General features: G+C 42.4%; 1 protein-coding gene across 3 annotated transcripts in view; it reads left to right on the forward strand.

Annotated features, from left to right (window-relative positions):
• The first annotated feature begins 3,505 nt into the window (after positions 1 to 3,505).
• LOC129181008 (CUGBP Elav-like family member 2) overlaps positions 3,506 to 16,736 on the forward strand; it is a 38,829-nt gene continuing 25,598 nt past the window's right edge. For 2 of the 3 annotated variants that reach the window (XM_054775584.1, XM_054775585.1), the window contains exon 1: positions 3,506 to 3,664. In XM_054775584.1, the coding sequence (XP_054631559.1) occupies positions 3,567 to 3,664 (98 nt within the window). In that variant the 5' untranslated portion in view covers positions 3,506 to 3,566. Of the gene's footprint in view, positions 3,665 to 7,010; positions 7,346 to 16,736 lie in introns of those variants that run through there. The other variant, XM_054775586.1, reaches the window with a different exon arrangement.

Here is a 16,736-nt window from a genome sequence, read left to right on the forward strand (position 1 = left end):
TCCGGAACACCAGCATCATGACGTGCATCTAAAGCACTTCCTTCGAGCAGGAAAGAAAGCCCGGGCCTGATGTTCATACGAAGCAGCAGCGAGCAACTAGAATTCGACATCAGTCTTTAAAATATTCATGTCAGCAAAAAAAAAAAAGGAGGGGGGATTTTTTTTTTTTTTTTTTGCTCAATGATCAGAGGAAGTGGAGCAGCAGAGTAGTGCGTGGTGCTGTTGCTCGTGACCTTATTTCTAATGAATTGATGTCATGTTATACTCACACACAGGAGGCCTAGCTTTAATTTCTTCTGGGATTTCTTTTTTTTTTTTTTTTGGCGGTGCAAAATATTGTTGCAAAAAATGTGATTCTCCGATATGACCAGAGGACATTTAAGTGGGTTAGTATGTGTTATTCACTACAGTCACTCTCACGTCGTCACGCCCTTGTTACCCAACTATGTACAGGAACACGTTGTCCAATGCAAAGATAAATGCCGCAAGTGCACTCACCATTACTCACGAGCCACATCATTAGGTACACCTTGACTGTGCGACAAAAACTGCCCTGACAAACCAAGATAATAACGCTCACTTTGGATTGACACTGTCAGAGATATATTAATTTAACATTATGTTTATTATTTTGGTTGCACGGTAGTAGTAGTTGGCTTTAATTCACATTTCCTTGTCAGTTAACATTTGTTAGATTTACTATGTTTGTGTTGAGAATTGTATTTCTTGGGCAATGTACTGTACCTTCCAGCAGTTTTTAATGTTTCATTTTACACATCAATAAATCTGTTTGCACAGAAGATTAGCAGTTTTATGTTTCGCCTTTTGTTCCCTTATTGTAGAGGTGAGCGAAATGATTAATTTTGGTATCAGTTTGTGAATCCAGGGCCAGCTTTCACATACTGATACATTTACTCTTTTGCTTTCTGCCCCCAAATGCGCTCCTGTGTCCAATGATACGTAAATAAACATATACATATAACAAATTATAAATATATACATTATATTTGAACAACACAATAAAGCACAAATATTTGAAAATAAATGTTCTAAAAAAATTGAAATATATTATCGAGCCGATACTACCTTGGTATTGATACCATGTCCATGACCTTAAAAGTGCTCATGACACCAAAGCTCATGTTAAACTTGTTATTTTTTTCTGTGAAAAATAACATTGAAAGCCATATATGCTGTGTTAGATGTGTGTTCCAACGTTGACACAGTTCCCTTTTTTACATTTTTTGGCACTGACAAACAAATGCGGTCGGAGACTGGAGAAGAAGGAGGAAGTGATGTCACTTTGAAAACACGCCCTGTTGGAACGCTCTGTTGCGGTGCATTATTCGTTGACCTTCTGTTGTTGGTGTGATTTTTTTGTTGTTGATATTATGCTCTGCTTGCAGATGGAGTAAGCCTGTTCACATTTCCTAAAGACTCAAAAGACAACAAAGATAAATGTAGTCAAATAGTTCGAGTTTTATACTATTTACCTTCATTCCTATTTAATAACGCAACAAATAATATTCAAGATTTGAGAGTTTTATTGTCATATGCACAGTAAAACAGGTAGTTCTGCTATGCAATGAAATTCTTGTTCTGTTCATTCTCCCAAAAAAGAAAGGAAACACAAGAAAAAGAATAAGAACATCAGAAACATAAATGCCAATAAATCAAGCAACAGAAGAGACATTAATACAAATAAATAAATAAATAAAAGTGCTATGAGTGTGTGCGTGTGTTGCGTGCGGCGCGTGTGAGTGCTTCGTTGAGGAGCCTGATGGCCTGTGGGTAAAAGCTGTTTGTCAGCCTTGTGGTCCTGGACTTCAAACTCCTGTAGCGTCTGCCTGACGGTAGGAGTGTGAATAATGAGTGTTGTGGATGTGTGCTGTTCTTGATGAGGTTGTTTGTTCTTCGCAGGACTCTAGTTTTATAAATGTCTTGCAGTGAGGGGAGGGCTGCCCCAACAATGTTCTGTGAGGTCTTGATCACCCGCTGGAGTGCCTTCCTATCACGTGTTGTACAGTTACCGTACCAAACAGTGATGGAGGCGGTAAGGACACTTTCGATAGTGCATCTGTAGAAGCAACTCAGGATTGTGGTGGACATGCCAAATTTCCTCAGTCTTCTCAAGAAGTACAGTCTCCTTTGGGACTTCTTCATAATTTGTTGGGTGTTGTGAGACCAGGTGAGGTCCTCGCTGATGTATGTGCCAAGGAACTTGAAGGTTTTCACCCTCTCCACCTCAGTCTCATCAATAAAGAGGGGTCTTTGCGGCTCCTTTTCCCTTGTTCTTGGGTCAATGATCATCTCTTTGGTCTTATCTGTATTGAGAAGGAGATTGTTAGCACGACACCAAGCTATGAGGTCCGCCACCTCTCTTCTGTATGATGTTTCAACACCACCAGTGATCAGGCCGATGACTGTAGTGTCATCCGCAAATTTAATGATGCTGGTGTTGTTCTGGGAGGCCACGCAATCGTAGGTGAAGAGCGTGTAGAGGAGTGGACTCAGCACACAATATGTGTAAATATAACAACAATGATCATCCAGATGCCAAAGTCAGGCCTGTGTTGGCCCTTCAAATCCATCATGTGTGTTTTCGTGTCAGTGGAGTGCTTGATGACGCTGTCGTCTCACCTTTCCCCCCCGCTTTTTGTGCAACCAAACAGCTGTTCACGCTTTGAATGATCAACGACAAGCTTTTTGCCACCAACGAGAAGGTGGCGTCATGTTTCTTTTCCCGTTTGCTTTCGCTTTGAAAGTGCTTACAAATGAGTGACGACACAGTGAGAAAATCATGGTGAATGTTATTGATCATAAATTTGGTTTGTAGTTTGGTAGTTTTAAGTCTGCAATTCCAGGTTTGGGTTGCGTCATCACGCCACGCCAGCTGTTCTTCTAAGACTTCTAAGAGTTAAAACTGAGGTATGTACCAAACGCTGTGATTGTGGCATAACGTCACATCACTCCCCTAAATGTACAGGCCCAGCAAAAGTTACAACGAGCCTCATGGACAGAAATGGACTCCTAGTATTCCCCCATGTGTGACAGGACTTGGCAGGAAGTGAGTGGTGGCTTAAAATACCTATCAGTAAGTAGGATGATTCACTTATGAGTGCAGGGATCAATTTTAATGAGCCCCAGAGACATTCAGAAATAAAAGACTACACCCCCCTGCACAAAAAAGCAGGACTTGTGGCAACTGTGTCAACGCTCATGGGAATAAATCACCCATGTCCGTGATTTCCTGAAGTTTTCCCCTAATACGGATGTCAATTAGTGCCAGGGTGCCAGCGAGGGCATCGCTTTCCAGCCTGCAAACTGGGCTCGCCGCAGGCAGCACAATGCATTAGCGCACGATGAGCTGTCAGAGGGGATTATTTCAGCCACGCCACAGCAAAAGGGGGTGGGCCACGCTCTGCTGCACTCAAGTGAAGAGGAAGAGAGTCGGTGGGGGGGGGAGCGATAGGGAGAGAGACAAAAGTAGTGGTGGGGGGCGGCAAACGGCAAAAACAAGGAGAGCGTTTCCTGTATTTCGCCAGGTGGATCTTTCCAGAGCACCCATGTTGGAGCACTCCTCAGAGCTGGCCCTGGTGCAGAGTCTGTATGCTAACAGCATGCGCTGCCCCCCATCTGTCAGGACTGAGGACCTGCCTTTGAGGTATGTTTGGGCTTGCACTCCCCCCCCTCCTCCCCTTGATTGTGCAAAAAAAATCTGGGCTAGCTTTGTGGAGTCTTTTGTCTGGGCTGGCTGCTGAGCCGTTGTCCCTTACTGTGGCTTTATCTTGTATGTTTACTTCCATTCATGTTGGAATAACTGTCCTGGCTGTTTTTACAACAACAACAATGGATGAATCAAGAAGAAAATATGTCATTTTATTAGTTTTTTTATGGTAAAAGGGACATCTGTGCGTTGTATTGACACATTGCTGAGTTGAATGTGATGTGTCCATGACCGTACACACACAGACCTCGCTGCACAACACAAGTCCACAAAAAAAGACAAAGAACAAGACGCATTTTTCAGGACTGCAAGGCCGTGATGATGCTATCATGTGTTCATTGTGCATCTTTGTGCAACTGTTTTTTTTTTTTCTCTTTCCTCCTGGATGACATGAAGTTCCCTCCCTTCCCTCCCCTCTCCATTTTGAGAGCTCTTTAGGCCTGGTCGCCATTCTGCAAAACCACTTCCAGTTAACAAGAGTCAAGAAACAAAAAGTAAGCGCGCCTTCAGGTTCAAAGGCGACGACGTTCAAAGGCTGACATTTTTTTGTTTTCTTTTACAATTCTTCACAAAGGCTGGGGACGATGCGGTCGACTTGGGCATGGGTGGGGAAAAAATAAGATTAGATGTAAACAACAAAAGCATGGTACGTGTGTGGGGATTATGATGGGATTACAGGAGTAATCATGTGCGATTAAGAAGAGGACGCTGTAGTGTTAGAAGGCATCGGGACACACCAAACATTCAGATACACAATAACAGTTTATCATTCATTACAGTAATAAAACTGGACATATAAATATATCATAAAATGTTCCATGCATACTAATGATTGAGTCTGTTGAGTGCACTACTTGGTTGTGACCAGCAGTGGCGCTGTTGGCTCAGGCTCAACTAGTTTGTGGGCCGGAGAAGAAGAACATGAAGCGAGCTATGCTATTAATGTTTTTATGAAGAAGAGAACACACTTTCCCTTTTCTGACATCTAATAATAATATAAATTATAATGGTAATTTTAAAATAACAATTAATTTATGAATTTATCACTTTCCCCACCATTGACGCCCATCCCCATCTTGTAGTGCTATTTTTTTTATTTGTATATTTTGGACATTTTACATGTAAGGCTCTCTCAGATGTTGTTAAACGATGCAAGGGTACCTAATGTGGCAATAAAATACGGAATATTTGCTGTTTATTGACCATGACACGGACCAAACAGTAGCAATAAATCTTTGCAAATGCACCAGAAAGGAACACCGTTTCTGCAAGTCAAAGAAAGTAAGCGGATGCCGCTGTATTTCTTGTATTTATGCATCTTTATTTCCCAAAAACCGCATTCTCCAGAGCGCTTTACCTTTTTATAGCTTCCCCTGGAGCTTGATGCTAATGCATGTCGCAAAGTAGGCTGCATGTATTGGTCGGGGGGGGGAAGGGGGGTGGGGGTGGAAATAGGTCGCTCATCGCATTATGCATACAAACCTGGTTTAGGCACTGTTTAATAGAGCGCATTTCACACAGGGGTCTTGAAATTGCTCCGGATGGAAGGATAAAATCCTCTTTTATATATGTTATATTATATATATATATATATATATATATATATATATATATATATATATATATATATATATATATATATATATATATATATATATATATACTGGATATATATGTGTGGTCGGGCAATCTGGCCTTGCACCCCCCAAGCCTTGACGCCGGGTCCACCGATCCCCACTAAATGAGTGTTCAGCACCGTGAGTCAACGAGCCAAAAGCTGTCAACTCCTCGTCCAGTGTGGCTGTTAAAGCATCAGGGAGTGCGGTTTACCAGCGCGCTTTGCTACACCTGGCATTTGTTACATATGGAACAATAGAAACACACTTTGTATTGTGCACGATATGCTCAGGCTTGGTGAACAGTACTTGACACCAAGCGTTCCCACACACACAGTCTACCTGTATAGCCTCCCAGTGGTGGACGTCTTGCCCTGCAAGTCCACGATACCTTAAGAACAGTGGCCAGACCCTTCCCCCTCAGGGGAAATAATAGTGCTGCACAACGGGGATCAGGACCTATGACCCTGTGAAAAGGCTACATGGGAAAACAATACAGTGCAATCATATAAATTTGGATACACGTGCATAATCTAATGGGATCCAAGCCATCTGTCAATCTATCAGGCTATTATTAAGAATTTTGAAGCAAAATGGAGCACACTGCTTGTTTGCAACCAGCAGTGGTGCTGTTGAGTCAGTCTGGACTAGTTTACCACCATGAAGAAGAATCTACGGTATGCTAGTTTGTTTCCACAGCTACAATCATGTTTAACTGGGAGATAAGCAGATGTTATTTTTGTAACACACATTATGACAAACATAATCAGTGAAGCAAGAAAAGTACATGTATACAGTACATTTGACCTGTATTATTTTATATTTATAAATTATTACTGATAGTACTGTACTATTTTAAAAAAATGTAACCAAAAATCTGCACATTTGCGGGACCGTGAATGCTGAATGGCGAATGTGCGGTGACCCACTGTACTGGCGGCGAAATGGAGTGCACTAATTGGCTGTGACCAGCAGTGGCGCTGTTGGCTCAGTCTCAACTAGTTTGTGGCGAAGAAGATGCCAGTTTGTTTCTATAGCATCCATCCATTCCTCTTCTTCCGCTTATCCAGTGTCAGGTGGCGGGGGCAGAAGCCTAAGCAGAGAAACCCAGACTTCCCTTTCCCTGGCTACGTCGTCCAGCATCCCGAGGCGTTGCCAGGCCGGTTGCGAGACATAGTCTCTCGAACGTGTCCCGGGTCTTCCCCGAGGCCTCATACCAGTCGGACACGTCCATTTATGCTTAATTGTTTAAAAAAAATGTTCTTAAAACACACTTTTGACAGTATTTTCCTCCGTCTAAAACGAATACAAAAAAAATCATACTAATAAATTTCCTTCCCCGTAGACAACTAGGGAAATGCCCAAATGTGTGTTATTGTACTTAGCTACAGTACATGAAGCAACCTGTAGGGCTCTCTCATGATGTGACAAAATGCATAATATTATCCGTTCATCATTGACTGCACTCGAAAACAAACCGTTTTTGTGACACATTTGAGTCGTATTTGCATGCTGCGTGCCCATGCATGTCGTTACAAATCTACATAAGGGCGGAATATCCTTTTTTAAGACTCATTTTTGTGTAGCAGCAGGCAGTTTGGAGACTTTTAGCAGACGGAGACCACGCCTCTGCTTTGCTGCAGGCAGCTCCTCTCTCTCTGCGTGCAGTGTGACAGCCCCACGGGTCTGCTCAGTCCGTGCACCGTACACATATGAGGAGTACGGAGCAAGACGGACACCCGTGCAGTCTCTGTCTTCACATGCAGTTTGGGAGTAGAAGACGCCCCCAGTCTCCCCAACTCTTTGCACCTGTTCTTGCTCGTCTGTTGGAGCTTCTTCTTTCTCCATGCGAGTGTGTGCGGACGTGCACTTCTCCTCATTGTTAGATTAGACGCGGCGTGCTGTGTATGTGTTTTCTTTTAAAGAAGAGTATGACTTCGGCGTATAATTTGGATTTCCTGCCCCTGACTGATAGTCGGTTAATGGCGTCAGGCGACACAATGTAAGTAAAGCGTTTGTGTGGTTTTGATTTGATGCTCGCTTTTCTTTTTTTGTTGTTGTCAAGTTGTGGCTTTGGTGATGAAACAGTCGCTAGCAAGCTTTAGCATGCTAACCTACGAAACCGCGACGGTTCGTCCATTGGCGTCGAGTTCATATAAAACACCTGCATGGTACACTGAATAACTGCGGCACACAGAAGTCGCATTTGCACGGCAGACCCAAGAAAGCTGGCTTTTAAGTGTTTAAATAAACACAAAATGGAGTGCGATGGTTGCTAACGTTAGCTACCAAGCGCGCGACAACAGTCAAGGGACATGTGCTTCCGGAGAACACACCTTTTTTGGTTGCCCTGATAAGGAAATAAACACGTCTTTATTTTGTTTTAAACATCATTTAACTTAAAGTCAGACATACAAGTTAGCCACCTCCGTGGCCAAATAGTTTTTCGCCGTCGTGTAGCGTAGCAAACGGTTGAGGTTCGAATTGCATCTCGCTCACTTGTCAACAGTATAAAGGGAAGTGCGTCGAGTGAAAGTTTAATAATATTTGATAGTGACATTGTTATCCTGTATTGTTTAAGCGGCCTTAATGTTGCTGTTTTAGCATGCCTGCTATTGGAGTCTCTTCCCGTTTTTGTGCTCGCTAGCTAACTTAGCTAGTTAGCTGCTCTCGCGTCCATAATGGAGGCTTACCTAACTGTGTAACCCACGCCTTTTATTACATTATTATTGGGTCACTAATGGACATCTTGTGACCAAACATGTAACCAAGCCCGGGAAAGACACGCACTCCATGCCAGGAGGTTTACGATGCACTCTTTAGGTTGCGTTCACACTTGGCAGTTTGGATCCTGTTATAAAACTAGTCCGTTTGGTCAAGTGGGAACGCAATCCACTGAACCCAGGGCCAGACGAAACAGGTTGACTGAGACCATCTGAGGGTGCATTCACATTTCTGTTCCGGTACTCTACTCTGTCACAGAGTACGTTTACAGTCCCATCACAACCGGAATATTAGCAATCACCTGGTTGCGCACGGCCATGTAAACACCAATAACCCTTTTGAAAAAACGGAATATGCTCATTCCGTTTTTTTTTTTTTTTTTTTAAAACCCTCCTTTTCTATGCCTATCGGGATATCCCGATCAAAAGGAACATTAATTTGTGTTCTGCGCATGTTCTATTCGAAAGGAATCTTGTGTCTTTGGCAGGAACTACTTATAAACATGACGACACGCAAAATCCCACACTTTTGGAGCGAGGGGGAAACAAGCCACCTCGTTAGTGTGGTGAAAGACAGGAACATTATGTCTTTTATTGACACATTGTCTTTTATTGACGGTAGAAACTACCGCAATAGTGAAATCTATGTAAATGTGAGCATGCAGTTACACGAAGCAGGGTTTGTATGAACGCATCTTTAAAAGTGACCGGGGGTCTCTATGGATATAGCATGGATATGGATGGCATAGCTCCATTTCCTATTTCTTCACGTTCTCACCTTCCATAGAAAATGAGACAGAATAGTGTGACGTACTGGTGGTAGGGTCAGGTGCAGCACCAAAACGCAAACATAGGTGTTCATTATCCGCCTTGCCGGTGTAGTTGTTTTTGGATACAGAAAAAAGAAGCGGAAATGACGCGCATTGCGTCATGACGTTTACTGTGCGTCAAAACATTGCCCATGCAGTTTTGTTTCCACTTCATGCATGTAAACGGGTTATTCTGAATGTTTCAGAAACCAGAATATTGACCATAACCTGAATATTGACTGCATGTAAACACGCTCACTTTAATGTGGTGTGGTTTGCGTTCGCGCTTGTATGTTGTGGGGAACCAAATAATGCTCCCAGTTAAACATATTATGAATAAAGTCGTACCTTGATTGGACGGCGTATGTGACGTTTACATTGTCTGACAATATCGCACACCTAAAACAACAAGTCTTCTGGGTCACATGGAAGCGTAGGACTTTCCTCCATTTTTTTTATAAGCTGACATTTTACAAAGCTGAGATGTAACAAAGAGGATATAAATTGCATAAAGACAGCTGACAACCAAACTGTAATGAGCAACATTATCTACCTTTTTTTTTTTTTAAAAGAGCCTGATAAGTTTAACGACTGTAGTCACAAGTTATGCGGTTGCCTAAAGGGAGCTAGCTGTCGAACATGCTTTGAACATTATATCTCACCATCTTCCTGTTCTGATGAGCATGTAAGCTATGCCCCATGGTATGCATGCATTGTTTGTTGTTGGCTAGTAACAATTTGGCAAAGTTTAGCTACTAACGTTGGGCTATACAAAATTGTTGGCAGATTCTCTGCTTTTGTGTATGTGCATGCACTATAGACATGTACGTGTTTATGAAACAGCCGTAAGTGACCTGAATTGAAGTGCCAGACAATTTTTATGCAGGTTTATTTGTAATTGTGAAAAATAAACATTTATTGGTTGGGAAGAAATATTCTTGAACCAGTTACAAACGGTCCCCTTTTTAAGTCTTATTTCTTGCTGATTTTCACTCTGCTTTCCGTTTGTTTTGCTAACCATTGCCAGTTACGCTCTCATTTGGTGACCTCATATCTGGTGTTTTGGTCGCGGTGGCCTAATGTTTAGCAAGTTGGCCACACAGTCAGGCGATCGTGAAGATCTGCGTTTGAATCTCCGTTGGGGCATCTCTGCGTGGAGTTTGCATGTTCTCCCCGTGTGTGTTTTCTGTGGGTACTCCGGTTTCCTCCCACATTGCAAAAATATGCACGTTAGATTAATTGGAGACTCTAAATTGTCCATAGGTATGAATGTGAGTGTGAATGGTTGATTGTCTATATGTGCCCTACGATTTGCTGGGGACCAGTGCAGGGTGTACCCCGCTTCTTACCCAAAGTCTGCTGGGATACCCCAGTCTCCAGCATACCCCCGCCACCCTAGTGAGGATAAGCGGCTTAGAAAATGCATGGATGGATGGATAGTGTGGTCACCGTTCACACTTGCCTCATTCAGGACTAGCCTTCACTGGCAGAGCGTTTTGGTCCCAGAGTGCATTCACAGGACCACAGGAACTGCACGAGCTGAGTAAACGGAGTCTATGAGCAAACTACTACTCGGCTTGATGGCTCAGTGTCGTGGGCGAGCAACGGTGAGGAGAGAGAGACTGGTCAAAACATCCCCAGCTCGAAGGTTTTTCTGGAGGTGCACGTCTATGGAGTTCTATTTGTGCCTTAATTTTGAGGGAGCAAAGGCAGATTTGGAGCCATATTAATGTGAAATAACTACTGTTGCGTTCTCTGCCACATTGCTGCACTCTGTCACTCACTCGCTCTCCCTAGCTTAACCTCGCCGCGTGGTGATCCGGTGTATGTGCGCTGATACCTCCGGTTGGGTTTTGGGGGCTGGGCTCCTGGCTGGAGCTTGCAGGTAGTGCGCCTGGAGGGCGGCGAGGCATACGGGCGTGTTCAGTGGTCAAAAAGCGTGCTTGTTGGTCGCTCTCTGGGAGGGGAGGGCAGTGATGTAATAACACTTTTTTTTTTTTAAATTTGAATTGTGAATTACTGAACAATATCAACTATGTTGATTACTTTGAAACTGTCATTGGTATTTAGTATAGTAGTTGCAAAGTTTACGCGTTTGATTTTATATAAGCTATAGGTTTTATAGTAAGAGGTAGATCATTTTGATTGTGTGCACTCCTATATACATGTACAATGTATATAAATAACCATATTTATACATCAAATAAAAAAATATATTCTGTATGTTTATGGTAGGAGGTAGATCTTTGGGACAAAGTAGCCCACAGGCTGAAAAAGTGTGTGCATATGTATAGCCTATTATTTGCAATAAAATATCAAATATCATAAACATTTCACTACACTTTATTTTGAAAAACATGCACCGGAATCACCTGTCTGCCCTGTTGGCACTTGACAGATAGGGACTGGAAGAAAAGGCAGAGAGAGGCATTTAAAGTTAATTAATGCATTTATTGTCCAAGCCTGTGAAAATGAACCTAATTGATATATTACAGACAGCAAATGTCAGTTACGTAATGTCAGCTGACTGATGTCATATGACATCTACAAAGTGATGTTTATGTGATCGACCCAAACTACCTTGGCGATCTACCGGTAGCTCGCAATTGACATAATGGGCACCCCTGCTCTAGAGTGAGGCAAGTGCGAACAGCGACTGTGACTGCACCAATGCACCATAAGACCGGATATGATGGGAAACCAGACGGAATAGAAAGACAAAACAGAAAGCTGAGTGAAAATAATCAAAGTAAGGGTTAAATGTATGCCCAGCAGCGTCAATACAGTAGCTAAACATACCTGGCTCTTTTCAACAAAGGGGTCGTTTTGCTAATTACAATTCAGTGATGTCAAATCAATTCAAATCAAAGTTTATTTGTATAGCACCTTACAACATCCCAATGGTGCCCAAGGTGCTTCACAAGAGTAAAAACAGGTTATAGCAAATGAGAACAGGGTAAGATCGAATAAAAACAAATACAACACAATAAAAAATAAAAATACAGGCACAGAATCACAACTAAAATAAATAAGTTAAACGTCGTCTCAGATGGTAAAATTTCAGCCGGTAAAAATCCCACCATGGGAGGGAAAAAAGTCCTATGATCGTATGTGACCTGAAAGATGTCATGTTGTTTTGAACTCGTGACTTTTGTCACACAATATAAACTTCACATACAGGGTCCAATCGAGGCACGGCTTTCAGCATAACTGAGCACATCTGGTCCACTGACAAAAATACAAGTGTGAACGCAAACGAGACCGCACTCAAGTGCACACCAAGTATCTTTTTAGAGTAAAGAGTTTGTCCCTTTTGACTTGGTTTGAAAACAAGGCTATTCACCTGCCAGCAAACTGCCTGCAAAAAGCTAGTCAAAGATCCTCTATGTAACAGGAGTGAGCTGTTCTTTCCTAGATCATATGGGGGATTTAGGGTATATTTGGCAGCAGTTGTACTTGAGATTGACGTATCCATCTGATTGTTGACAGGGGAGAGTTACTGTTAGGGCTTAAGTGTGATTCCCATGGCAGCCATAGAGGAGCTGCAGTGTGTCACTAAGTTAAACATCAAAGTGATCGTCTTTCTTTTTGGACACGGAGCAAGCAGTACATCTGTGTGAGAGCCATCTTTTGGAATAAGTGTCACACAAATGCCAAAGAAAAAGCAAAATGCAGGTTCAGAAGGAATTCTTTACTGGCTACACGCATGATTCCACTTTGAACTTTTACGTTTTCAGTGAGTTTAGATGACATTTTGTTTGAATTCTGAAATGCAGGAACGTAGAGGCTTTCAACACTTGACACTAAAGCCAGCAAAGATCCACCAGAGATCCAGCAAAATAGCCGTAACAGTAGATCAGGCATTTATTTCCCTGTGTCTTTTAGACAGAAGCCATGAGCACCCGTGCTAACCACTAGACCACTGTGTGGCCCTTGTATTACAAGTGACCGAGACAATTGCTTCCAACACAACAGAGTGGGAGAAGTGAGTCTTGGCACCACAGTCATCGTCACAGTCACTGTGGGATCCTTTCACACAGGCACTGTTTTGGCTTTGAAACCAACTACGAAGCCGGAAAATTGCCAGGCCATCTTCGTCCCTTGCATTCTCTTTTGAGAACAGTGTCACGGGAGAAAAAGGCTTCTACCAGCTGTGTGAAAGGGGCTTAAGACCGCCTTTTGTAGGACTACTGTGATTATACAAGCACACAGTCATTAATAATCTAACCACTCTCTCCATGTCGGTGTTATGGGATGGCGAGATATGAGCTGTGCAAATGATGTGGAAAGATTCACAAACAAAAGAAAATGTGGCGGAGCATTGCATAACACCGGAGGCACACACAGTTCACTTGCCAGAATTATGTAGCTGTTGAGTTGTTAAAAATGAGCTGAAGTCATGTCTAAATAATGTCCATTTATTTGAAATAATATATCTTTCCGGCTAGTGTCTTTTCTTTTTTTTAAGTTGCAGTCCACATGAGGTGGAAATGGCGCTCTTCTCTGTTGGATATGTGTGTGTGCAGTCACAGGCAGTGTGTGTACTATATTTAGTGTCTGCTATTCATTTGGTGTCCTAGTTGTCCTCATTGCAGCACTCCAACATTCCCCTTCAACACAAATAAGAGAATTGGGATGATTTTAGACAAGCTCCCAAAGCTGTAAAGTGAAGGTGTAATTACCCTCCTTTTTTCTGCTCCATTTGAGATGCACACATTGATAGTTAACCACCGGCTTTACTTTAGCATCATCATCTGCGACCTCCGGGGACCCCTGGTGTCATTATGGAGTTAATGGCTCGGGCGTCGGCGTCGTCAGATGCTGCCAGTCTGTTAGCATATGGGCCAAATGAAAGCCTGATTGATTGAAGGCGTCTGTCCTCACACGGGGGGAAACGCAACAATGAAATCAGGCCGTGTTCAGACGAACGGGAGTCGTTGCCGGCATGGAAAATTAGGGCGTGATTAAAATAGACCACATGGTTTTTGCGCATTAAGGTGCAATTCTGAATGTGTGCAGAATCCTTATTTAAAAAGCATCATTTTTGAGCAGTTTTTTTTTGGTTGCAACTTTTGTAAATGGTGTTTCCCATTTAGGGCACAAGTGTAATAAGAAGTACTTTGCCTTGACAAAACATATGGTCGTTGAACTGGGGTGTGCTTACATCATTCATTGTATATTATTCTTGTTTGCACTTATTCTGAGCCCCATTGTTGAGGCCAGTTCTGCCAGTTTGTTAGCATATGGGCCAAGTGGAAGACTGATATGAAGGCGTCTGTCCTCAGATTGAGATGCAACAATGAAATCAGGCCGTGCTCAGGTGAAAGGGATTCATTGGCAGTTTGGAAGGAATGATTAAAGTGGACCGCACATTAATGAATACACAATTCTGGACATCTGCAGAGTCCCTCCCATTAAATGAACTTATGTCATCTACAAGTATTTTTTACAAGGTTTTAAAGTTGCAACTTCTATAGTTTTTTTTTTTTCCTCTAACCAAGCTGTTAGAGGCACTCTTAACTTTTTACATGGCTGTTGAAGAACAACTCGTTATGTACTTGAGGGAATGGCGAGCAAGCAGCTGTTTGGCTGATTTTCTTCTTTTCCTCAGCAGCTTGCTTCTGCGTGTCAAATACCACTATAAAGCATAACAGCGGCGTGCGGCTCGTTGCCACAGCCTGAGGCTACTGAGCAATATTTGGTTACAATAGTAGAAAACGTTACATTTTTTTTAATTGGAACGGTTCCCTTACTACAAGAGCTTGTTGATCGATGTTTTAATTAGAACAACACCGCAGTAATTTAAGTAATGTTGCAAGCACCAGTGAACACCTAAATAGTAGTGATATCCTGAGTTATCTAATTTAGATGCATTCTGCATCATTTATATTAGACATTCTAGATCGTATTAGGTCAACTTGATCAGTGGTCCCCAACCTTTTTGAGCTCACAGACTGTATTGTTTCTGTCTGATTAAATAATAATCAAGTTGCACTCCAGATCTCATAGTAATCTATAGTCATGTACCCATGTATAGAACATGGAGAAGTAAAAATATCAAATGCAAATGCTGTACAAAACACAAAAAAAGAACACTGACGCCCCATTGGTGCAAGCCTGCAGTTTGTTTTCCAGAGATGATAATAGCGGGGTTTGATGTGCGTGAGTGACAGGTACATTGTGTTTTTATTCTCCATTTTGATGCAAGTAATTGGATGGGAATAGCAACATCTTCACTGCCATTGTGGAAAGTTCTGGATAGTTCCTTTTTAACTTGAATCAAACAACGGAACAACAACACACAAGGTCGCACGAGCATGCCTGTAAAGGATGAACCAAACTATTATATAAGATGGTATCAGCCACTCTAGATGGTTTAGTCCATTAGACTTGTACTGTTAATTATTTACTCTCACGTATGACCTCTTGGAATGTTTTAGTCTTTTTTTTTTTTTTTTTTTTAAGTGAGACATGACTGTGTCTGTTGTTCCCATGTTTTACCACCAAACAAAGCTGAACCTCAACCAGCTGCAGTAACTAGTTGAACTCCATTGCTAATCGAAACAGCATCACAGAGGGACGTACTGAATGTGGTCTTGTGCTATGTGGAGACGGTATCTTTTCCGGCGATCCGGTAGGCTGACAGGTGGCCGCTCCACAATGTTGTGTGTGTGTGTCTCCATGGCATCCACCCTATTAGTTCCGCTCACACATGTATAGAGTTAATCTTTTGATTTTGGCTGAACTGAGGTCTTGTGAGGTACGATGTATCTTGTGACTTCATGCAGGACAATTGTGTGCACTCACTTTAAACTAAAATGTAGCATCAAGATCTTGTCTTGGATCAACTATTGGGCAACACGATGCTGAACTTTCAGAATAATGTCGTTACACGGCCTAATTGTCTGCCTTTCTATTACGGGCCAAGCAAAGAGGTGGCGCTGGCATGCTTGCCCGATCAGAGCTCAAGCAGCCGGACAGACACATGGTCCAGATAAATCACTCGCTTTTTACGACCAGTGCGGTACGACGTGCACAACTGTCGTGGCTGGTGGCTTGTCAGCTGCCTGGGGGTGTCAACGCCCTGCGACTGTTTGTGGCTCGTCAGCAAAAGAAGCACGCTGTTGTGTCCTCAGCCAAGCTATTTTGGCTTAGGGTTTACATATGGCAAAGAAAAAGATGAACTGCAATTCTAGCAAGGAAACACTACACCATATCCTAGAACTCCTCAGGCGGCATGCAAATGGTCAGAATAGTGATGCATTGCGCAATCTTGGATTCTTAGAAGTGCTTTGAAGCGATGACATGGTATCATTTGCTTTTCGTCGTTTGATGCTGCCTTTACGTATTTATAAAAACAACAAAGAAAACCAAACTATGATCGGAAATAATGAGGCATCATCACTTTGACATCTACGATGATTTTGATCTTGTGGAAATTTTGACATCTACGATGATTTTGATCTTGTGGAAATTGTCTGGTCGGTTTCACCTCCTACCCCCCTTCCATGCTGGTGCTGTTTATACAGCCTCACCAGTTTATATATGACAGCCGTCGCCTTTTCATGAATGTGATCGCTTCTCTCAACCATGCCCGATTCAGAGAGCAGAGCAGAGAAGAAATGTGATTTCTCTACATGTGACCATGTAGAGAAATTACATGCCGCCATGTAAAATGAAATGATCGTAGGGAATGACTAAGTGGATTTCTTGCGGTCTGGTGCTATCTAGAAAATAAAATTAACTTGTTCAGTATTAATTTTTGATAATATCCTTACTTTATTCAGATTTCTGTCAAAGCAAAATGGTGACTGAGCACTGAAGGCAAAACTGGAGAAAGGTTGTCACACACCAGTGCCTC

The sequence above is a fragment of the Dunckerocampus dactyliophorus genome, chromosome 5 (assembly GCF_027744805.1).
Source record: "Dunckerocampus dactyliophorus isolate RoL2022-P2 chromosome 5, RoL_Ddac_1.1, whole genome shotgun sequence".
NCBI classification, from domain to species: domain Eukaryota; kingdom Metazoa; phylum Chordata; class Actinopteri; order Syngnathiformes; family Syngnathidae; genus Dunckerocampus; species Dunckerocampus dactyliophorus.